A 25,425-nucleotide genomic window follows, 5' to 3' on the forward strand; every position below is an offset into this window, starting at 1 on the left:
TTCCTATGGCTGCCTATTAAAGATGATAAGGCAACAGCAGCAGCAGGACCCAGGAGGAGCTGGTAGTAGCGGCAACAGCAAGGCCCGCCACCCCACCTCACCCCCAGCCCCCAACCAGAAGCTTCTGCTTAGAGGTTTCTGGCCTGGCAACCATGGGGCTGTCCCTCTGCCATCCCTCCATTCAGGAATAGAAACTCAGATAAAAACAGGTAGAGGGAGGTGGGGAGGGAGGATCGCCAGCACAACAGGAGCCTGGCCTGGTCCGGCTCGGTGCCCATGGTTCCTGGATGGCTTCTGCTACACCATGTGGTACCAGCCTTGCAGCTGGGAACTGTGGCAGCATGGCCGGGCCAGGTCAGGCCAGGCTGGCTCCTGCTGCATCCTGCAGTCCTGGCCATGCAGCCAGGAACTGCGTGCTATGGAGGAGCAGGTGGGCTGGTGGTGGGAGGGAGTGGTGGCAGCAGGTGGGGAAGGAAGGGAAGTGGCAGGGGAAGGGCAGTGGTGGCGGGGGGTGGGGGAAGTGGCAGGGAGTGGGCAGATAGGACCACAGAGTCCCAGGGCCAGGGCCAGCAGCAGCTAGCTGGGAACCACAGGAACCAGGCCTAGCTCCTGCTGTGTTCTGTGGTCCCAGCCATGCAGCTGGGAACTGTGTGCTGCTGGGAGGTGCCCAGCTGGGCTGGCCAGCTCTGTGCCATGCCATACAGGTCCTGGCTGCATGGCACAGCATGGAGCTGGCCCAGCCCAGCCCAGTGGCATGCAGTTCCTGGCTGCAGTGGTGGGAACCATGTAGAGCAGCACAGAGCCAGCTGGCTTGGCTCAGCAGCGCTCAATTCCTGAGCCATCAGGCTGGGACAGGATGGGCCAGGTTGGTTGTGCAGGTCCTGATGTTGCAGCAGGGAACTGTGCGCTGCAGGGCCAGGCCTGGCCAGCTCCATGCAGGTCCCAGCATTGCAGCCAAGACCCACGTGGTGTGGCATGGAGCCAGAGGCTGGCCCTGTGCCACATGGTTCCCGGCTGTAACACAAGGACCCGCATGGAGCCAGCCTGGCCTGAGAGCACGGCAGTGCCAGGAGCTGTGGAGAGTCCCGCACCATCAGGCTGGGCGATCTCCGTGCCTCCACACAGGGTTTCTGGCACCCTAGCTGTGAGCCCTACATGAAGGCACAGGGCCAGAGTCCTGTAAGTCTCACAATGCAGCTGGAAACCACGTGGTGCCCTTCCCCACACTTGCACACACGGACACACACAGGCCCCCACCATACCCAAACACATACCCACAGCCCACATACACACACATCCACACATATACACCCACACCAACCCAAAAAAACCCCATACCCACACACCCATACTCTGCCACGTCCCTCCACATGACCCCACAGCCCCCCCACAATGTACAAGAGCAAGACTTCATTTTAAGCTATTATGCAATCACCTCTACATACAAAACAAAACACACACAAATCAGGACAAAAATATTTTTTGAAATAAAATTAGAATATGTTATTGTAGATGTCTGATTTTTAGTATATACATTAGGTTTTTTTGATTCCAAGATGGTAGTTCTCCCCCTGTTCCAAAAGGAGTACTTCTAGGGCAAAGGGACAGATTTCCAGTGGCAAAGGTTAGGAGTTAAGGATGGAACTTCTGGTCCCAAGATAGCAACCAGGGAACGGGAGGGGTAGGGCTACCCTTGCGGCCCTCGATAGCTCACCAAAACTCATTAAACAGCCCTCCAGCCAAAATAATTGTCTGCCTTGGCTTAAAATCTACTAAATCTGCACAAGTTTTCTATTAGATCAATGTAGTTGACTGTCCTGTACCCGAGATGATCACACACATGCACCCTCGTATCACAACCCATCATATTACTCTACTATCTCCTCTCATTATTATTGTTATTTACTATTTCTGAAATACTGTTCCTAAATTGGGAATCTGCTGTGCTATGCTTTGTTCTAGAACATGGGACAGCCTCTGTCCCAAAGAGCTACAACTTCAATAACAAGAGATGGAAGGGAAATATTATTAATGATGAAGAACTTAGAATTTACCCAAGGAAGTAAATAACACAGAAATTCTGTAGCAAAGTTAGGAATTGAGCCCGAGTCTTAGTCTAGAGATCCAACCACAAAACCATGCATCGTGCATTCTTGTTCCTACCGCTAACCCATTATTGCCTACTATGCCACCAGTACAATATTCTATAAACTAAAATCAAAAAAGGAAAGAAGTAGAGTAACCAGCTTTTTTCAGGTCACTAAGAAGGCACTTTTAGCATACATTGTTGTCACATACCTATAATAGTAAAGGGATGGAGCTAGCTGCTTAACTTAATTTTCCCACGCGTCATAAAAAGGACTAAAAAGTGGAGTTGGTTGGAAGATTAGTTGACTCCCTTATAATCTAGATTTCCCTCTATCTTACTAGTTCCGAGAGATGAGGACAGACAATTCTGACCTAGGTTTCCAGTACCCATCATTTTCTTCTAGCTTATATATCTGTTTCAGTTGGTCTGCTGGCTTTCATGCCAAATTTTTTTTCAAGTCCCTTCAAAAAAAGCTCCCAACTCTCACCCCAGAGTCCTTAAAGTTTTTGGAGAAAAGGAACAGGCATTCTTCTGGAGAGGCAGCGGCTACATACTAAAAGATTACAAAATAGATGAGGAAAAGTGCAAGTGTTCTGTATATTCATAGTATGTTTCAGTCATTGTTTTGCATGCCCTGCTATTGTTTCCATCTGCAGCACAATATCCACTGATGTAAATGTAGTTGCTTGATGAATATGCATGAATCTGCCAGGAATTATGCATTTAATTTTGGTATGGGAATTCATCCATTTTCTTCATACTGTAATCTTGTTTTATTATTCAATTTGTGTTGTACCTGATCTAATGGTAACAGAACAAAGGACAGATTAGATTTCTTTTCCTTTCTGTCTCTCTCTCTCTCTCCCTCTTCTCGTTCTCCCACTTTCTCTGGCTTGTCCTCCCTACCACCCCCTCTCTCTCCAGCCATGCTTTACCTGTTGATTTTGCTCGTGGACAACTGTCTGGTCAGCCTCTCTGTATGAAGCAATACTATGGACTCTTTTCTTCCTATCGTCTTCCAGGACATACCAAAGACACTCTTGTGGCCCAGAAAAGTAGTGTAATGCCAGAACCAGAGCACATCATTGTTGCTTGTAATAATCAGGTGAGTGGCATTTTGTATGTATATCACTTCATAATTCCTTCATAAATCTGTTAAGCTTTATTGTTCAGTAACAAATCAAGGAACTCAGTGAAAATACACAGATAATTGCACTGGCATCAGTCCTGAAACCCAGGCACTCCCTTTGCCCCCCTTCCTCTACCTCCACACAGTGCACTGACAGTATTTCAACAAAATATTTCCACTGTTAGCCTCCTTTACTGACATTATACTCAGAGTACGCAGATGCAATAAGAAAGGACATTTCACTTGTATACTTTTAAAGTTAGGAGGAAGAGAAGAGCCCATGCAACACTGATTTAAAGTCACTGACATTAATGTAATATGGTTCACGCCAACAACAAAGATTTGCTTTTTTTCAAGTGTTACAATGAATAACACTGGTCAAAATGTGGTAGAATTACTGTGGGAAATTCCTTAGGCTGTTTTTAAGAGCTGAGACCTAGGATATCATTAACATGCTTCCTGGTTTAAAATTGTCAGGTGTTTTAAATGTTATTCAAATAATCTGTACCTTATTTGACTCTCACATCAAATGTATACCAGGAATAACGCCACAGAAATGAATGAGGTCGCTCCTGGAGTAAAATCCCCAAAGCAGTAAACATACTATCAAGTCCCATTGTTTTATGACTCCACTTCCCTTTGCTGTGTTATTCCCACTGTGCAAAACTACTGCACTTCCAAGGAATCCCAAATTAAGTAAGATTTTTATTCATTAATGAGTTCAGTATAACTTTCGTGTAACCTTCCTGACTTTTATAATTTCCCTCCAGTTCTTTGTTTTGGATGTTGTCATTAATTTCCGCCGTCTTAGTGAGGGAGATCTGTTCACTCAGTTACGAAAGATAGTAAAAATGGCAGAGAATGAAGAAGAGAGGCTGCCTCCTATTGGTCTACTGACAACAGATGGAAGAACAGAATGGGCAGAAGCCAGGACAATCCTAATGAAAGGTTAGCAGCAGCAATCCCAACCTTCTCCTCATCTTCCTCCTAACCACTTCTTTTAGAGTGATCCACACAGCAAATACTTGTATATAATCTCAAGCTCTATTGTTGAATTCTTTTAGCAAAAGAAAGCTCAGTTCTTGTAAACGTTCAGATATTTTTTCATATGGTCAAGCAACAAATATGATTCTGAATCTTCTGCAGTATTCTAGGGGATGCATCATGTAAGTCTCTATCATTACATACTACATCGTTATCTGATAAATTTTGAACATTTCATCAGGTTTTGTGATTTGTCTCTTTCTTCATGTTCAAAGTGTAATGATGAGTATAGTATTACCTTCTAAGTTTAGAAAGTATTAGCTATTTTAACATTTGAAGCTTGAAAGAGTTCAACTTAAGCAAGGTGAAGAAAATTTCGCTGTTCATCTTGCTATCTGGACAGTCCTAAATGTTAAGTCTTCACATTATGTCTGTTCAGAGATACTACAAAGAACATACAGTATAACTTCACAAATAAGTTTTACAAAATTCCAGAATTCTCAAAAGTCCAGCACTTTTTAAAAATACACTACATTGGGGTTTTCAACCTTTTTTAAGCAGTGTACTCCAGGCAGCTATTCGCAGAATGGGGAGAGGGGAGTAGCAGTGGCCGCATGTGAAGCGGTGACATGGGGTGGTGGATGGCGGTGGCAGCTGCTGTGTGCAAGATTTCCCCACCCACCCCTCACCCCGTGTACAGCCAGCCAGGCAGCACGAAGCTATGCACTTTTCTTATGTTTCAAAAATCCAGAATTTTCAAATTTCCAGCAGGTGCTAGGTCCCAAGGATGCCAGATTTATGAAGTTATGCTGTATTTATTTTACTTTACAAATGCATCGAATTCACAAAATGTATAGTTTCAACATATTCCCCTGAGAAGGATATTCTCTCTTTCTCTCTCCTCTCCCTCCTCTCTTTCTGTCTCTGCTCTCCAGAGCTATCCCTAGGGGTGTGTGGGGCCTGGGGCATATCAGCCTGTGTGGGAGTGGTGAGCAGCCGGAGCACAGTGCAGCAGGGAGGGGGAAGGATAGTAAGTGGCCAGAGCGCGGAGCGGGGGTGTGGGGGTGGCAAGCAGCCAGAGTGCAGAGTCTGTACGGCACTGTCCACAGGGCCCCCCAAAGCATGGGGCCTGGGGTGGTTCCCCTGATTCACCCCTCATCCCCCAGGATGGCCCTGCTCCGCTCCCTCCTCTCTCTCTCCATAACCCTTTTCTTACAACAGCTTTTCAGATACATATACACAACCCACTCTCCTCATCACAACCAAGTTAAAGAAATGGAATTTAATCATTATCTTTCCTGTATGAGTGCATTATAACTTATGAGCAGGTAGTAACTTTTTGCTAATTCATGATAATATCAAGGATTGGAACATTCTCTGCATTTTTCAAGTCTTGTTGAAGAATTACTGAGCTCCTTTTTAGTAGCAATTTCCTCACTATGACTGAGAACTTCAACATGTGTAAATTAGAGTAGGTCCAGTGACTTCAAAAGAAAATCAAGTAAATTACACCAGCTTCTGGTTCTAGCCAAGAATACTAGTATTTTGGATATTTCAGTGCTCTGGCAAGGTACAAACAAAGTAATATTTGCATGAGACATCATCATTCCTGAACTCAAGTAAATTTTAGTGCTGATACATTCTGGTGCATTGAATTTTTATCCACTTAGGATCCCCCAGGGACATGATCTTAAAGAGAATTGTCACTGAGGAATACTGAAACCTAACTTCTCCTTGAGCATCTGTCATGTGAACATAGAACTGAAATATGCAGGAATTGTCAATCTACCACCATTCACAAACACTATCATTCACTTATATTTAGGACCAGTGTCTGTTGCAAACTGTACTGGGTTAGCACTTGCCAGCTTGCTGGAATGCCCATCTTGGTTCCAGTTTGATTCCCTGGGACTCTGATCATCCATTCCAGTCCATTAATATTACTGAGTCAATCTCTTGACTAAGAATTTAGCACTTTTCTTTGCTGAAATTGCTTATTTGCAGAGTTCTCTTTCATACTCTGCTTCTTCATTCCTCTAAAATTTTTGACTGGCCCACCAAGGTTTTTATGATATGTCTGTAAATAAATTACTGCATAAACATAGAAACTCCAAGGGATTTAAAAGGAAATTCTCCATTCTAGTTAGTAGCAAAGAAGGGGTCTCTAGAAAATAGGGAAAGGCAGGTGCAAGGGGGAGAGGAGAATGAATGTGAAACATTTTATTTACGGGCCAGTTTTTAAAATGATTTTATGATGATATCCATCACTTTATCCAAGTGTTGGAACCTGGAGTGTCCCCGACAAAAAAAAAAAATCAGCCTCTGTGCCTGGGCATGCAATTTTATTCTTGCCAACTTTTTCAAGTGTTTTCACCTGCATGTTCAGGTAATAGATTCCAGCATCTGCATGTGGAGGAATTGGAACAGAGATGCAAACCCATTTGGGCAAACAGGATTTTCACAGGTAAAGCCATCTAGTGATACATGCAAGTGTTAGTCCATGTCATGCCGTCAAAGACAGAAAGTATGAGTCTTAGAATCTGTCCTCAGAAGTCAAAATCACCTCTTTTACTTTTCCATGTTGAATTTTACTGTCAGTTGTTGAATTAGTACTGCCATAGGTTTCACTGAAGGAAAATATATGGTGTAGTTCAAGATACTACAGTATTTTTAGTATTCAAAATGTATGGAATTCTATAGATACAATATGGAAATAAATCTTATCTATAAATTACTAATTGTGTTTGGAGCAGCCAACCTCATTTCAAAATTATTTAAAAAAATACTCCCTGCTTAAAGTTCACTAAAATTCTAGGCTCTGTTTCCTTCTATATGGGTATGTCTACACATAATGCTATGTTGTCACAACACTGTGCTGTGGTGACATAGTGTCTATGGATGTCTACATGTGACCAGCAGCTACTTTGCCATAGCAGCATTCCTTCATTATAGCACACCAGTACAGCGAATTAGCTGCTAAAAATAACTGTGCCACACACGGTACAGTATGGGTGGTTATTGTGCTGTGCTTTAGTACTTCCAAAAGAAAGTACTAAAGCATGGTGCAGTAATAACATCACCATAGGACAGTATGTAGAAGCACCCTATATGTTTAAAATTTATAGATAATTCTATGGTATCTAATAAGACACTGGAAAGAAGGAAATATAGGTACCTGCATCTCACTGAGAGGACAGTTAATTACTCTCAATTAAATGCAGAATTACTCTAATCAAATACTCAGCTTTTCATATTTTGTTTCCCATTCTACAGATCACTGAAATCCATGCAAACACTCAGCCTGCTGAACACAAGAGTTTTCCCCCATTGTATACAACAAATAGTGAAAATTTTTACATATAACTACAACCTCTGACAGAAACAAAGTATTTCCTTTGGAATGTCACCTCCTTTTGTTTGATTGTTCATAGTTTCTTCCACATTTGTTTTTTTTTTTCCTTTCTGGTTTGCAAATGTTCTCCTCCAGAGTCTCTGCTTACAATATAATATGAACCTATGCTAGAAGGGCATACCCATTTTACATTGCAACTTATGCAAATTATACTATTTCATCCAAATGTATTTCTTCCTAATCACTTCCCAAACTGTCCTTTGATTATAATTTATGAAGGATACACAGTACTGGAAAGTGAATTCAACAGGTCACATCCAACATAAAAATTGTCAACATTTTCTTTCCCATGACACTGTGCCATTAACCAATGCCAAACCATTACCAGTGACACCAAGGTAAAAAAAAAAAATTTAAAAAAATATATTACTAAATCTGAATGGGTCAATTTCATAGATCTCAATATTCCAAAAAACAAAACAAAAAAATCAAATTATATTTTTATCAATATGCTAGACTCAGAAATTTTTTTTAACCAGAAGAATAATGATACTGCTTCAGATATAGCAGCATTCAAACTTTCTTCAGGACTCATTTCAGACACGTCCTAGTTTTATTGCTCCTTTGAGAACTGCAGTTACATAGACGGTTGAAGAGAAAAGAATTGAAGAAACATGCTGATCAAAAAAACATAACTACCAAATTGGCAAATTTAAGCAAAAAGAGGAAAGAAACCCCCATTCAGCTAAATTGGCATTAACATTTGCATGAAGAGCTGATAAAGCTGAACCTATTTTTCTATTGGTCTGAGTTTTTAGAAGACAGTGCAGGAAGACTGCCAATCTCAACAACTTAGAATTCATACAACAAACCTTAAGAAATGACAAGATGGTCTTAAAATCATGAGATTTGGAATATAAAATCCTTCTTGCCTTCGGTGCCTAAGCCTCCAGGATACATCAACAACATGATCTCGATCTTTTTTCTGCCCTGATGATGGCAGAAATATTTTAATTTTAATGAATGTTACCTTCTCATCCTTTTGCATAACTTGAGCTTTAAGTAAAACAGCAAATATTGTAAAACTTAGAGTTAAAGTCACAAGAGTTGGTTATATTAGGGTCATTCCATTGGAAAGGAAGAAAAGCGAGGGAGAACTGCTGAAGCTCATTCTGCCATTTCCTGAATATTTACTAAGATCATCTCTGAAAACACCATTAATACCCCTATTTTCAAACGAATTGCTTTCCATTATATGACCTCACACAATATCAGAATAATTTAGAGCAGAAAAATTGCTTCTATATCAGTGAAGGACGTAAGGAGACTTTTTGAATCTAGTCATCTCCCTCCCTATACAGTAATTAATTGTGAGTTCATATTGCAGATCTAATCACATGCATAAATCCAAACTGAGATCTGGTGTAAGCAAGTAAAACTCTGCTGAAGCCTCACATGCACATTATTTAAGTTTGGTCCATCACTCCCTTCCTACCATTTCCTTTTAAAAAAGGCTTTTTAAGAAGTTTGACTTCCTATATTAAATGTAAACCAGCATATTTGGTAAGGGGGTAACAAGACAAATTGTTCTTGTTTTCCTCTGCTAGTCCTTTATTTTCATTACTTCTTGAAATATTTTCCTTCCCTAGTCTCAGTACACAATTTCTTTTCAGTTCATTTTCTGCTTTACATGATAAACTTGTCAGTGTTTGACTGATTGCCTCTCTGGATGTGTTCTGGTTCATTTGCAAGGGCAGTTTCCCATTGCTTCTCCTTTTCTAACATAGGAGCCTCATTTTACTTCATCTAAACCTAAGCAATAGGAACCCTGAATCCATATGTCAGAGTAAAAGTTGCATATTAGGTGATGGTGGGTAGGCAGCAGCCATGCTGAAATATATATGCCTGTCAAGGTCATATAAGCAAAACACTGAACTGTAAGAAAACGTGGAAGGCAATTTTGTAATTAATTCTTCAGCCAGTTTTTGCTTCTAAAGTACTAGGTGGCTTCTGTATACAAAAATAACATCAGACATTTATGTAGCACCTCCTTCTTGAAAGATCCTAGTGCACTTAATACTGCACACAAAGCAGTACAATACAGGGTCTTCTGACATAACTCAGAATGATGCACAGTGGGGAAAGAAGAGATTTATTACTCAAGACACAGCAGCAAGATCTATTCTTATTAAAAAAATGTCATGATGCTTTTAAGAGACAACAAACAGCAACCAAGACCTCAGTGTTTACTGTGTGCCATACATTTTACTGAGGAATTAAATTTAACAGAAGACCTGGCTTGAAAATTAAGATATAGAAATGGGTTCCTAACATGCATTTTACGTATACATACCATCACTTACAACTACTCAACTAAAGTCTCTTTAGGAACTTACAGGGATTTGAAGGTCCAGATTTTAAACAACTTGTTGATATTGGCAAGCCTTGGATCTTTTCCTAAAGCTACCTGTAGGTAACTAAAACCAGTGAGATTACTCTTGAGAGTAATAGCTAACCAGGGCAAGCAAATAGTGCACAAGACTATTTGGTAGTTTCAGCCAATGGATTCTAGCTGTTTCTTGTTGGAGCTGCCCTGTGGAATGGGCCAATGAAGCACCTCCTCATTCAATATCCCAGAATATTTCTTGGCCTCCATTTTCTTCCTGGTCTTTTTGGATAGCCTTCTTTCTCTTCACTACATGCTGACTGGAGAGCTAGCACAAAGCCAGCATAACTAGTGCTGTGCAAATAAGTGATTAATGTGTTCTCAAACAGAAATGGTTCTGGTTTTCCTGATGAAACAAAAATTTAGCAGAAAAATGGTATTTGTAATGTGTTTTGTTGTTGCTTGTTGTTTTCTTTAGATTTATAAAATTAAATATTAATGAATTTTGAAATGAAATATAACTTCAAAATTAAAACCAGAAATGTTTTACTGTTTCTATTGAGTAGCTGATGTTTTCCTTCTTGATAAGTTTGTTCAGCCATAACTATCTGGCAAAAACAGCAGGGATTTGCAGAAGTTTTGGTAAACCCAATCTGCATTTTTCAGTGAACCACATATCTGACAAAAAATATTGTTCAGCTCTACCAGTAGCATTGCATGAAGCAAGAGTGAGAGCTGAGCTCTTACAAGGAAATGGAAGTTGAAGTCATTATCTGAAATTTTTGGAGGGGTTGTTTGATTGTGTTAATAGTAATTTAATATCAATTAATGAATAACATGACTTCAAATGCAAATAGTCTTGTTAAAAATTCTACACCTTTAAACCAGCTATTCAGGGCTTAAGAGATCAAAATAAATATCCTGTACCTCAAACAAGCTTTCCAAAGAAGGCAAGCCTCTATGTTCCTATTACTTCCGAGTTAAAATCTGATAAAATGTGAAATAACTCATTCTTGTATTTATGCATTATAAAGAAGGTAAAAGGTCACAGCCCAATTTAAAAAAACACAAACAAACCAATATAAGCGCACTGTGTTCAAATATTTCCTAATGGGATGGGAGTACAATTAACTGATATATCTACACTATGCAAAAAATAAGATCATAAAAAACCCACAATGTAATGAAATGGACCCCATTTTCAGGGTGGATAATTTTTGGAGGTTGATACTACTGTAAGTTATTTGGCAAAATAAGCACAAGAGACTGAATTCCTAGGGGAAGAAAATGTCCTGCATCTGATATCTGTGATTGCACTGTGCAGCCTTCCAGCTACAGTAGTACAGAGTTGTAAACATTTTAATGTTGTATCCACAGACTCTACCAATCGAGATTCTCTTGACATGATTGAACGCTGTATGTGCCTGGTATGCCTGGACAGCCCAAGTAGGATGCAAATCAATGACACAAACATGGCTTTGCAACTCCTACATGGCGGAGGCGATGATAAAAATGGTGCCAATCGCTGGTATGACAAACCCATGCAGGTAAGTCCTTGCTGCATGCTAACACATACTTACTATTATGCATGTTAAAGACTCAAGCCCTACATATCAGGGTGGTCATCACAGGAGTTAAGATGATGGACATTCCATCTTTGAGCAGTCCACTTTGAAGAGGGCTTTCATTTCCTTTGGAGTTTTAGGCATAGACCACTAGTAAAGGCAGGATACTCATACCAGAAATTAACAGACTGGAAGGAGTACCGTATTAAGGAAAACGCTGGGAAGAACTGGTTTTGAAACTTAGAATGACTCCATACCAACAGGAAAGCAAGATTGTTGATCTCCCTGGGGAATGAAAGGTGTAGGTGTTGGAGTACATCCTTTATCATTTCTAACACATGCAGTTTTATAATTCGTTAAGTTACCATTTAACCAGGCACCTGAAAAAATACGCATCTCCTTCAGAGTCCAGCATGCAGAAATACATTTATACCAGACAAAATGAAAGAAAAAGGTTAAATTAGGAACCTGAAAAGAAGATGAACATCCAACTTTTCCTCATCTTACACAATTCTTCTGGCGTATAAAAACAATAACATTATAGTGTAGCTTTTTTTACTAAACCAGGTATTGAGCCTTCAGTTACGGATCATTTATTTGTAAAATGACATTTTGGAAGAGTTCTTCTTGGAAGTGTGGATTTTTCAAATCCTTTTCACCACCATGGTTTGACTGTCATATTTTAAAACATCACACTATTATTTGTACATTTTGTGATAGGATCCAGTGTGCAGTCATGTATCACATACTTATCAGGCTGATAGAACTGCTGATGTCTCATGAAAAACTCCAGTAAAAATGGCATAGTTTTATGCCATTATAATAATTATATAACTTTGTAGTACATCATTTCATGTTTGTGATGCCTGTTGCTCTTTCCTTAAAATACTAAACGTATTTACATTAAAACAGGGCACATTATTCTGATTTTACCCAAACCAGTTTTAGACTAGTGTAATTCTATTTCAGTAGTCATTCCTGATTTGGGCCAGTAGAAATGGGATCAGCAGCAGACACACAGTTTTAATAATGAATCATCTCCTTTCTGATCATAGTCCCTTGTTGCTTCCACAGCCACTAATTAATGTCATAAATGAAGGATAATGACTTGATTTTGCCCCCATTAACATCATCAAATTCACTAATAAAAACTGAGAGTAAAAAGGAGAGCTGAATTTATTTAATGTAAGGAATAAGACACAGAGGAAACCCTAAGAAACACAGATACTATTTTAATTCCTGAAAGCGTACAAAGTATACAAAGCCTTTCACACAATAGGATTTTTTTCTAAATTTTTATAAGTTTTTCAATGAGGCATCAATAAATTTTAAATGCCCCTATATTCGTATATTGACTTTTTATCACATATGATCTGTCTTCTTTCAAAACGGGATAGTAACCATTAGAAATTAAGTAGCTTATGTAGACATTCATATTTGATGTAATAAAAAGTTTTTTGAGTTTGGGTAGATATTTTTTACAAGACAGAAATGTACAGCATGAATGGGTTGAAAGATGTCCAAACAAAATATGTTCCTCAAAAGGGTCACCAGCAATTGGTGGGAAAATCAGTTTGGTGTGAAGTGTCTGTTGTTGGTTGATTGCAAAGAGAATATAAAGTAAAGAGGAAAGCAGCAGGCCAATCATATCCCGTTATGTCAATCTGTATGAGATTAAATGTTAGAATAAAAGGGGATGGAGAATATAACATATAGAAAGAAGAAAAGTAATATGAGAAAGGAGCTGAAGGAAAGAGGATAGAGATACCAATTAAAAGACCACTGGGTGGTGTGATGCAAATGAATACCAACAGTAAAATAAGACTATAAAGGGGCTTTTGTAGCACAAACCTGCCTGGGGGCATGTCCAGAAACTGAGAAATGAGGGCCATTTTCCTCCTCTTTAGGAGATGATTTACTCTGTCATGAGGGCAAGCACTAATTCCATTTTCCACTGAGATCAATAAAAGTTGCTAATTTCAAGAACTTTCCAAAACTGATTCCAAAACAATATAATGACTGAAAGCCATGTCTTTTAGTGTAACCTGAAGTTTTCCCAACACTCTGATTCTAGTAGACCTCTAGATGACAGCAGGTTCCAGATGCGTTCCAATAACAAAACAGGGCAAAACAATCCCTGTCATTATGTTGCCAGTGTATATTGCTTTGTTTGTATCACTAAATGATCCTATTCATGTCATATATGTAATGGTATTTCCCTCATCAGTTTGTAGTGGGAAGAGATGGAGTGTGTGGTACTGTGTGCGAACACTCTCCTTTTGACGGGATCGTCCTGGTACAATGCACCGAACATTTGCTCAAGCACATGTGAGTCCTTCCTCATTATTACCACAGATATATTACCAGATATATTTTTACTCATAAACCTTTATTTGGCCTTCTGAATGTTTGAAAGAAATTCAGGTACCCAAAAAAAAAAGGAATCAGAAGCTCCTCCAAATATCCTGAAATTCCCACTCGGTAAAAACCAGCCCTGTGCATGAGAATAGATGAAGGCCAAAGTGCACTTCACCCTCATTTGCAAACCAGTATTGAAGTACCATCTCCATACAGTGGCTATGCATGCTTCACTATGGTTCATAACAACTGGAAATGCAGGTTATAATTCAGAGCATTTCTTTTCTTTCACTTCTTTTTAATGAACCAAATTCTAGTTGCCTAAATATCAATGGGAGTTTTTGCCCTTCAAATTACCAGGTTTTGGCTCAGTAAAGGAGTGAATAACCCAAATTAAGATCATAGATTTTGAAAACACCCAAACTGGTTTCTTTGGGATTACTCTTGATTTATACTACTATAATATCAGAATTGGGCCTACTGAATTTGTATATTTGACCCTGCAAAACAAAGAGAGATCATTTTGATTTTTCTCTGACAGGATAAGAAGTAATTATTTACCAAGAACATGCTAAGAGCACCTTCCATAATAGGCAGGTTGTCACACAGGTTGTTAATGTCTATTCTGTCACATATTTGCAGGAAGGAAAGATGTAAGAAGTTAGTCAGAGCTGATTCTGTGAGTGAGCTTCCTGCTCCGAGGCGATTAAGATGGAAATGTTCTCCAGAAGTTCACGGACACCTAGCTTCAGCAGCAGAAAAACTTCAAAGGTATTGCAAATTTCAATGGCTTTAATGACCCACTGTTACAAGTGTGGAGCCTTAGGAGTAGTAATGCATTTCAGCACTTAATCCAAAGTAGTACTGATTACCCTCAAATCCCACACAAGCTGAAGATGCTCAACATTTACCAGGATTTGTAGCTTATATAGAGAGAGAGATATAAATATAGTAACAACAAATATCAAAGGAAATAAATCTAGTAAGGCAGTTATTATTTGCATAGATTGCAAACAGTGGCCTCTGTTTTTAAAGCTGCATGAGAAAAGTGGGGGAATGTATATAAGAAAGTGGTAAACAACTGGCTTGATTAGACAATTTAAATTAAAGAATGTCCTCCTGCTCAGTGCAAAGAATTATGTCGTCATTGGGATAACGGAGACCTGGTGGGACTCCACCCATGACTGGATCACGGGTATAGAGGGCTATACCCTGTACAGGAGCGATCGTGTTGACAAAAGGGGCGGGGGTGTAGCTCTCTATGTGAAGGAAAGCTACATGTCCCTGCAAGCTAATGTTGGCGACCGGCATGGACAGCTAGAGACCCTCTGGGTAAAAATTTGTGGGAAAAACGGCACAGGGGACACAACGGTGGGAGTCTACTACAGACCTCCCACTCAAAGTCCTGAGCTTGACCAGGAGTTTGCCCGGGAACTGACTGAGGCCGCTTGCTCCAGGACCCTGGTTGTCATAGGTGACTTCAATTACCCGGACATCTCCTGGGAAGATCACTCGGCAAAATCCGAGCAGTCGCAAAGCTTTCTCTCGTGCGTGGATGACCTCTACCTGACTTAAGAAGTCTATGGGCCAATGAGAGGCAAAGTGCTGCTCGACCTGGTACTGGCTACGGGGGACGACCTAATCGGCGACCTAGTAATCGATGGGAAGCTGGGTGACAGCGACCACGAGCTGATCACCTTCACCATCCTCCGTAAAGCTGGCAAGTCAGTCAGCAATGCAGAAGTCCTTGACTTCAGAAAAGCCAACTTTGACAAGCTCAAGAGGCTTGTCGGTCAGGCCCTCAGGGACCGTGACCCCAGGGAGATGGGAGTTCAAGAAGAGTGGTTGCTTCTCAAGGAAGCGATCCTCAATGCACAAGCTAAATCTATTCCAACACGGAGGAAAGGCAGCAAGAAGGCACAGCAGCCCTCCTGGCTCTCTAGGGACCTAGCGGACCTCCTGCAGCTAAAAAGGAAAGCCTACAAAGGATGGAGGACGGGATTCACCTCCAAGGAGGATTATTCTGCACTGGTCCGGTCCTGCAGGGAGCAAACGAGGAAAGCCAAGGCTCCAACTGAACTCCAACTAGCTTCAAGCATCAAGGACAACAAAAAGTCCTTTTTCAGATATGTGGGGAGCCGGAGGGAAAGCAAGGGCGATGTTGGACCCCTGCTAAACCAGATGGGGCAACTGACAACTGACGCCCAGGAAAAAGCCAACCTATTAAATAGGTATTTTGCGTCAGTCTTTCATCAGTCCCATGGGACGCCCATGCCTGCTATGGGACAGGGAGATCCGGGTGATGGGGATCCCCTACCCTCCATAAATGCTGACCTCGTGAAGGAAGACATTGAGAAGCTGGATACCTTCAAGTCAGCCGGCCCTGACAATCTGCACCCCAGGGTACTCAAGGAGCTGGCAAGTGTCATAGCGCAGCCCCTGGCATGGATCTTTGAAAACTCCTGGTGCTCTGGTGTAGTGCCCAAAGACTGGAAGATGGCCAATGTGGTGCCGATCTTCAAGAAAGGGAGGAGAGTGGATCCGGCTAACTACAGGCCCATTAGCCTGACTTCTATCCTGGGGAAGATCTTAGAAAAGTTTATTAAGGAGGCCATCCTTGAGGGACTGGCCCAGGCTAACATTCTAAGGGATAGCCAGCACGGGTTTGTTGCGGGTAGGTCTTGTTTGACCAATCTCATTTCCTTCTATGACCAGGTGACCTATCACCTGGACAAGGGAGAAGAGATTGATGTCATATATCTTGACTTCAAAAAAGCCTTTGATCTGGTATCCCACGATCACCTCTTGGCCAAACTGGCCAGTTGTGGCCTTGGCTCCACCACGATCCGCTGGCTGGGAAACTGGCTCCGTGGTCTGACCCAGATTGTTGTAATCTATGGCAGTCACTCATCGTGGTGCCCTGTGACCAGTGGGGTCCCTCAAGGCTCTGTCCTGGGACCCATCCTGTTCAACATCTTCATTAATGATGTGGACATTGGAGTCAGGAGTGGACTAGCCAAGTTCGCCGATGACACCAAACTTTGGGGCAAAGCATTCACACCTGAAGACAGGAGGGTGATCCAGGCTGACCTGGACAAGCTCAGCAAATGGGCGGACGAGAACCTGATGGTGTTTAACACCGAAAAATGCAAGGTTCTCCACCTTGGGAGGAAAAACCTGCAGCATCCTTATAGGCTCGGCAGTGCTACGTTGGATAGCACTACAGAAGAAAGAGACTAATGTGGGGCCCCTGCAGGACATGATGGGCAACTTAGTCATCACGCCAGATGATAAAGCTAACATATTTAACGATTTCTTTGCCTCTGTCTTCCTAAGTAGGGACCAGTTCAGCCACCTCCCTGCTGGGCCCCCCTCGGGCCCCGGGAGAGACACGCCTGGGCCAGGGGTTAGCGAGGAGTTAGTTAGGGTACTTCTGGAGAGGCTGGACGTGTTCAAGTCCGCTGGTCCGTACGATCTTCACCCTAGGGTTCTACAGGAACTGGCCAAGGTCATTGCGGGACCCCTGGCGCGGCTCTATGAGCACTCGTGGTGCTCTGGCGAGGTGCCGGAGGACTGGAAGAGGGCCAATGTGGTCCCTATCTTCAAAAAGGGAAAAAAAGAGGACCCGGGAAATTACAGGCCAGTTAGTCTTACCTCAATCCCGGGTAAGCTCTTTGAAAAAATTATCCTGGCACACATCCAGGAGGGCCTTGCGGGGGAATGCATGCTCAGGGGCAACCAACATGGGTTCATCAGTGGCAGGTCTTGTCAGACCAACCTGGTGGCCTTTTACGATCAGGTCACCAAATCATTAGACGCAGGGGTTGCTGTGGATGTAGTCTTTCTGGACTTCCGGAAGGCTTTCGACACTGTCTCTCACCCTGTCCTCATCAAAAAGCTGGGAGACTGTGGTGTCGATGCCCACACGGTCAACTGGTTGGAGGGCCGCACCCAGAGGGTGGTAGTGGATGGGTTCTTCTCGACCTGGAAGGACGTGGGCAGTGGGGTTCCGCAGGGCTCGGTCCTCGGGCCCGCACTGTTCAACATCTTCATCAGTGACTTGGATGAGGGGGTAGAAAGCACCCTGTTCAAGTTTGCTGATGACACTAAGATGTGGGGGGATGTGGGTGCACTAGAAGGGTGCAATAGGCTACAAGCTGACCTTGACAGGTTGCAACGGTGGGCGGATGAGAATAGGATGGGGTTTAACACTGATAAGTGCAAGGTGTTGCACATGGGGAGGAAGAACCGGCACCACACTTACAGGTTGGGGAACTCCCCTCTTGCCAGCACGGAGACGGAAAAGGATCTTGGAGTCGTCATTGACTCCACGATGAACATGGGCCGGCAGTGTGGGGAGGCAGTCAAGAAGGCCAACCGTACCCTGTCATGCATCCACAGATGCATCTCGAGCAGGTCCAGGGAGGTGATCCTCCCCCTCTATGCGGCACTGGTCAGGCCGCAGCTGGAGTACTGCGTCCAGTTCTGGGCGCCACACTTCAAGAGGGACGTGGACGATATGGAAAGAGTTCAGAGGAGGGCCACTCGTATGATCAAGGGTCAGCAGGGCAGGCCTTATGAGGAGAGGCTACGGGACCTGAACCTGTTTAGCCTCCACAAGAGAAGGTTAAGGGGGGACCTTGTGGCCTGCTACAAACTGGTCAGGGGGGATCAGCAGGTATTGGGGGAGTCCCTGTTCCCCCGTGCGCTGCCAGGAGTGACCAGGAATAACGGTCACAAGCTGGCGGAGGGTAAGTTTAGATTAGATATTAGGAGGCGCTACTTCACAGTCAGGGCGGCTAGGGCCTGGAACCAGCTTCCAGGGGAAGTGGTGCAGGCTCCTAGCCTGGGGATTTTTAAAAGGAAGTTAGATGAGCACCTTGCCGGGGTCATCTGACCCCGGTGCTCTTTCCTGCCAAGGCAGGGGGTCGGACTAGATGATCTACCTAGGTCCCTTCCGACTCTAGCTACTATGAAACTATGAAACTATGAAACTTGGGCGTCATCATTGACCACAAGATGAACATGAGCCTCCAATGTGATGCTGCGGCTAGTAAAGCGACCAAAACACTGGCTTGCATCCATAGATGCTTCTCGAGCAAATCCCGGGACGTCATTCTCCCCTTGTACTCGGCCTTGGTGAGGCCGCAGCTGGAGTACTGCGTCCAGTTTTGGGCTCCACAATTCAAAAAGGATGTGGAGAAGCTTGAGAGAGTCCAGAGGAGAGCCACGCGCATGATCAGAGGTCAGGAAAACAGATCTTACGATGACAGGCTGAGAGCCATGGGACTCTTTAGCCTGGAAAAGCGCAGGCTCAGGGGTGATCTGATGGCCACCTATAAGTTTATCAGGGGTGACCACCAGGATCTGGGGGAACGTTTGTTCACCAGAGCGCCCCAAGGGATGACGAGGTCGAACGGTCACAAACTCCTGCAAGACCGTTTCAGGCTGGACATAAGGAAGAATTTCTTTACTGTCCGAGCCCCCAAGGTCTGGAACAGCCTGCCAGCGGAGGTGGTTCAAGCACCTACATTGAACACCTTCAAGAGTAAATTGTATGCTTATCTTGCTGGGATCCTATGACCCCAGCTGACTTCCTGCCCTTTGAGCAGGGGGCTGGACTCGATGATCTCCCGAGGTCCCTTCCAGCCCTAATGTCTATGAAATCTATGAAATCTATGTAATTTGCATGTACCCATGCTAGCTCTTCTGGGGTGGATTTTCAGGACTACACCTGAATTCTACAACAAGATTAAATGGTGGTTTTTAAGATTCAACCTATTTTCTGACTTTCACTAGAAAATGAATATAGACATGCAGATAGTCAAATTTATGTTTTTGCCCATGCAATCACATTAGATGGTGCTAACATATATGTGTCAGGTATTAAACCATTCCAGATACCAAAGGACTAGTTTTATTTCTAAATAAACAAAGGGTGCCATTTCTTTAAAATGGAAGTCCATAATAAGTTATGGTGTGCATTTGATAGTCTAGCCATTATTTAAACATTGCAAACTTTGAAATACAAAAATGTTTTCTAAAGGTTCTCTAAAATTGTATCTCATAAACTTCTGCTGCAATAAAGCAACATTTTTTTTTTTTAGGATAATAAAGAATCTAGATTTTATTGCTTATAACTTTGAATACTATGGAAAAGAGTTTATCAAGAAACAAAAGATTAGCCCAGATGCCTACATTCAAGTAGCACTTCAGCTAGCCTTTTACAGGTATGTTAATTTTCTTAATAGGAAAAAGTTACCACAAGAACAAATCTGCAATAACTCAGTTGTCCAAAAGGCCCAATCCTACATTGTGCACATAAATACACTTTCTTTAGCGTGAAAGCAAGTTATGTCTGCCTCAAGGCTGCATATCTGGACCCTTTAAAATCAGGATAGAAATCCATCCTGTCTTAACCCACAATAGAAGCCACTTTGTTTTGACAAGTAGCATCCCACTTATTTGGAATGTTTGTTTCTCAACTGAAATGAAAACATTTGTATTAACCCGAAGAGTAAGCGATACATATATTCTGGTAGTAATCATAAAGCTACAACACATTAAAAAACCTGAAGAGAAGCAAGTTCTTATAGCAGATAAAGATGATAAAAATTGCATATCTAATTTTTCTAGTATAAGCCAAGTTATAACTCAAATTCAGCACAGTGTCATGAAATGAGACCCAGTTCTGTGCCTCACTCATAATTACGCATAATTAGAGGGCACAAATGAAAGTTTTAACTGAGTAAGAGCAGGACTGAGCAGAACGTTTAGTTTAAGGAAAGTCCTGGGGAAAGAATACTGGCATCTAAATGGATACAGTCAAGCTGCAGATGCTAACACATACACAAATTATTCTGATCCAGTCTGCCACGTCTCTTCATATATAGGCTGGGTCCAAGGAATTTATGCAGTTTACACTAGTATGGTTTCTAATTTCTTGGTATGTGTATGAAGTCAGTGATTGTCTGAGCAAAACATACAACCCATGTACACAATCTCTCTCCCTTCCATCATCTGCCTTATCTTTTTCTACAACTCCCGCCCTCCTAATTCACCCAACAGCCCACATTCATGATTCCACCACTCACACTCCATTTTCTGGTCTCACCCCCTTTCAATCTCCTTTTCATTTTGCCTGCCACTCTCTTCCATACCCCAACACCTGTACCTTCACCATCACTGTATGTGAAGGGAATGATGGGCTCTCACCTCATTCATGATACTCTAAGGTGTCAAGAGAACGAGTCTGAAGCCACCAATTAAGAGGGTTTCAGCAAGAACTTGTCCATGTTGTCAGCCAGCACTCTGGAAGGAAACTCTGCCACAGACAATGATCTGGATATCCCTTCACAATGCCCTCACCTCTCCTCCAATAGACAGCAACTGTGATTTTATCAAAGTATCTCTACAGTACATAGTATTTCTGCAGAGCATTATGGATGGTACATCTGACAAATTGGTCTTGGACTTTCCCTGGACACTGTAAGCTTTGAAATTAAGAGTTACCCAGGGCTTTTCCCGCTGTTAAAGCCTTCATTATTCATAGCTTAATAGGGCAATTAAAATTCCAGGCTAACCCAGTTGTGTGGTTTTTTGCAGTGCGGGTTATTATACCAACAATTCCCAGTCTCATCTAATTAAATCCTGGAATGGTCTTCTACCTTATCATAGTCAGCAGATGTCATACTTGTTTGTAGCTAAAATCTCAGTGGAGTTTCTAGGTTTGAGTTTGGTTACGGTTCCAGGACAATTGTGCTATAACCAGGAGCCCTGATTCAATTGCAGTCTGAATAAGTCAAAGTGATTTGTAAAATTCCTTCAGTGGAGCACAGCAGTTACACACCTAGTTGGAAAGGCAGAAGAGTAGAAATACATAGTACCACTTCTGTTTTCACCTTTGAATCTAAATATGAAATGGCATTCTTCTCCCATTTTAATTTCTGTCAGACACATACACACACATGCTCCATGCCATGCATACTTTCTTGTTTCAATAAAACATGTTCTAGTCCTGTAAGTAAATGATTAATCACAGAATTATTTTATTGTGCCATGCCAATAGAACAGCTGTTGATATCTTTCAGTAAATTCTAGTTTCATTAGCTTTGTTTTTGCACAAACAAATATTTCTTTTAGTAGCACTATATAACTAAAATATACCCAATTGCTTACAGCTCATTGTATTAGAAGGGAGCTAGCATCCATCTTTTTTGAAATTTTCTTATAGAATTATATTATCATTAAAATGAAATACTACATAAAAATAAAATCAAGGTTGTAAAAATAAAACCTACTGAGCCTCTATATCATTTTGCCTTTATGATTCTCTGACAACAATGATTCCTTGGTTTTCTTATTTCATTTTCTCAGATGCCATGGGAGACTTGTTCCCACCTATGAAAGTGCTTCTATAAGGCGATTTGAAGAGGGGAGAGTTGACAATATTAGGTCTGCTACTTCAGAAGCTTTAGCTTTTGTAAAAGCAATGATTGAAGAAAAGTCTTCTCTATCGGTATGTTAATCCCATTTTTCTGGTAAACTAAAAATAAAACTGTTTTTCTGTCTCATGGGTGTTATGAATTAGTTGTTGAACAAAATCATAAAAATATAGCTAACAAACTGTAGGCTTTATAGACTATGTTGAGGCTGGTGGGAGGGCTATTTCTGTGAGTACAACATTTTTATGCTAAAGATAGTAATCATTTTCTTAAGTACCCAAAACATAATGCTTACACAGAACATTATTTCATGAAAAACAAATAATTCTTTTGTAATATATGCTTCGAGACAGATTCTTTGAAGAATTCTACATTGAACATGAAAGTTCAGGGCCATATATGGCACAATTGACATGCCTTGGAAATCCCATTTGTAGATATACTGTGTATAACTCTACTGCAGGTTGCAGTACATCACTGTGGTGCATCACTGTGGTGCTCAACCTTCTGGCCCTGCAGGCTGGATGAGTGGTGTGGGGTTAGTCTGTGTGTTAAATCTGGCTCATATGGTTGGCCTGTGGGTCAGATCTAGCACAGAGTCAGCACAGGTGCATGAGTGTGACCCAGTGTGCCAGCCCAGCCCTGTGCGGTGAATCTGACCACAGTGCTAACCTGATTCTGCATGCCATCTTTATCCATGCACCAGCCCCAGATGCAGTGTGTGGAGCCATGTCATTCAGCCCATGGGATTCCCCATGGAATCTCAAATTTAGCAGCAGGGGAGCTATGACAGCATTACTTAACATGGTTCTGAGAGCTACAGCAATTAACACTGTCACTGCTCCCCCACTGCTACAGGTGGGATCCTGCCACCATTCCCCCTGCTGCCCAATTCCAGGATCTGTGGGGAGTTGTACAGGCCAGATGGCATGGCCTTGCAGGCCAGATCTGCTCCATGAGCTACAGGTTGAGCACCACTGCACTACCTTGATTTTGGTAGTTCTGTGTTAGCTGATCAGACACACACTTCTGCCAAACACATACCTAGTACTAATATAGAATGCCTAATGAGGATGAAACTTCATGAGAACAAGCAGTGAAGTCTTGATCTGCTAAGGAAACAGCTTTCCAAAATATACTGGAAAACAATTTCTGGAAATGCTGTATTTATCTGCCTGCTGTGCAGAGTTCTTCCACACATGCTCCTATCTGCCTGCCAAAAGTAAGAGTAATTTGCCCTGTGAGATGGGTGGGTGACATTAGGGCTGTGTAAGTCTTCAGATAGAGCTTCAGATCCGGAGAAACTTTGGACACTTTGGCATCCAAAGCACCACGTCTGGATCGAAGCGCTGGCCTCATTAGGCTTCCTGAAGTGGTTCAGAGCTTCCAAAGCGCTTCGGAGCCACCTCATAGATCCAGCCATAGGGTATAATGGGGAAACAATAAAATATCTATAACTTTGTTGTTTTTTGTCCAATTCGGATGAAATTTTCAGGGATGGTAGACTCTACAGGGAGCGTGAAGCCAAGTTTCAAGAAGATCAGTGTAGGGGTTTGGGGGGAACTGAAACTCATATTCTTGAAAGAAAAACTTATGTCATGTCTAGGCATTACAACATAGGGGGGTGAAAACTGCAGGGATGGTAGCCTCTGATGAGGCCACCAAGCCTGCCAAGTTTCAAGAAAATCAGTGTCGGGGTTTGGGGGGAACTGTAGCCCAAATCCTTGAAAGCAAAACTCCTGTCACATGTATGTGTTACACCACGGCGAGTCAAAACTGCTTGTAGCTGGGCTGGTAGCTCTTACCAAGGCCACAATGCCTGCCAAGTTTCAAGAAGATCGGTGCAGGGGTTTAGGAGAAACTGCACCTTAAGCTACGGACAAGCAGAACTCTTGACATGGGTGACACTCTGTGTGTTAAGGTGCAGCAGAGTGACGGCTGCAGGGATAGTAGCCCCTACTGCGGCCACAAAGCCTGCCAGCTGTCAAGGAGATCAGTGCACAGGGGTTCTGGAGCCCTGCACCCCTAGCTGCTGACAGACAAAACTCGTGTCATGGGTGCTTGTGCAACTGTATCTGTCTCTGCCTTGGTGCAGGGGAGACACTACTGCAGGCCTGGCTGCTAAACTACTGTGTTACCAATTACCAATCAGTCATGATTCATTCAGGGACCAGCTCAATACACAGGTCCTAGCTAATATAGCCTGTTAATTACTATCAATTAACACCTACAAAACCAGATTAGGAAAGGAAATAATCAATACAGACAATCAACTTCCCTGAGACAGTCCCACAAGCACCCATGTCACAAGTTTTGTCTGTCAGCAGCTGGGGTGCAGGGCCCCAGAACCAATCTCCTTGACAGCTGGTAGGCTTCGTGGCTGCAGCAGGGGCTACCATCCCTGCATCTGTCACCCCACTGAGCCTTAACACACACAGGGTCACCCATGGCATGAGTTTTTCTTGTCCGCAGCTTGGGGTGCAATTCCCCGCAAGCCCCTACACCAATCTTCTTGACACTTGGCAAACTTTGTGGCCTCAGTAAGAGCTACCACCCCTGCAGTTTTGACCCCCCCTGTGGTGTAACACATACACGTGACATGAGTTTGGCTTTCAAGAATTTAGAGTACATTTCACCCCAAACTCCTGCACTGATCTTCTTGAAGCTTGGCAAGCTTCATGCTCTCAGCAGAGGCTACCATCCCTGCAAGTTTCCTCCAAATTGGACAGAAAATAACAAAGTTATAGATATTTCATTGATTATCCATTATAACCTATGGCCAGATCTCTGAAGCGGCTCTGAAGCTTCTGAGCCTCTTCAGCTGATCAAGGAGGAAACCTGGTCCAGAGCTCCGGATCGGATCGCTGCCATCCAAAGCGGCCGAATCTGAAGCCAGATCAGATTGCTGCCGACTCACATAGGCCTAGGTGACATGGTACAGCTGACAAGTTAATGAGTATTTTTAGGCAAACAGGCAGGCCATAATCCCTGCAAATTGCAGGCTTCACGTTGCCCCCCTTCTTACTCTCTCTAGGCCCCTGGCCTCTGCTGTATAACAGGAAGGGATGTCTGAATATCTTTCCAGATAATGTGGAAGATACTTCCACCCTGCATGTTC

At 42.6% G+C, this 25,425-nt stretch overlaps 1 protein-coding gene across 1 annotated transcript in view; it reads left to right on the plus strand.

Annotated features, from left to right (window-relative positions):
- Positions 1-25,425, plus strand: part of CHAT (choline O-acetyltransferase) — a 63,868-nt gene that overhangs the window by 18,819 nt on the left and 19,624 nt on the right. Inside the window, exons 6-12 of the mRNA XM_090058358.1 lie at positions 3,014-3,194; positions 3,989-4,166; positions 11,318-11,487; positions 13,733-13,833; positions 14,506-14,634; positions 19,971-20,093; positions 22,240-22,381. Of these exons, the coding sequence (XP_089914484.1) occupies positions 3,014-3,194; positions 3,989-4,166; positions 11,318-11,487; positions 13,733-13,833; positions 14,506-14,634; positions 19,971-20,093; positions 22,240-22,381 (1,024 nt within the window). The remainder of the gene's footprint in view (positions 1-3,013; positions 3,195-3,988; positions 4,167-11,317; positions 11,488-13,732; positions 13,834-14,505; positions 14,635-19,970; positions 20,094-22,239; positions 22,382-25,425) is intronic.

This window comes from Crocodylus siamensis, chromosome 7 (genome assembly GCF_052110815.1).
Source record: "Crocodylus siamensis isolate JL-2025a chromosome 7, ASM5211081v1, whole genome shotgun sequence".
Taxonomy (NCBI): domain Eukaryota; kingdom Metazoa; phylum Chordata; order Crocodylia; family Crocodylidae; genus Crocodylus; species Crocodylus siamensis.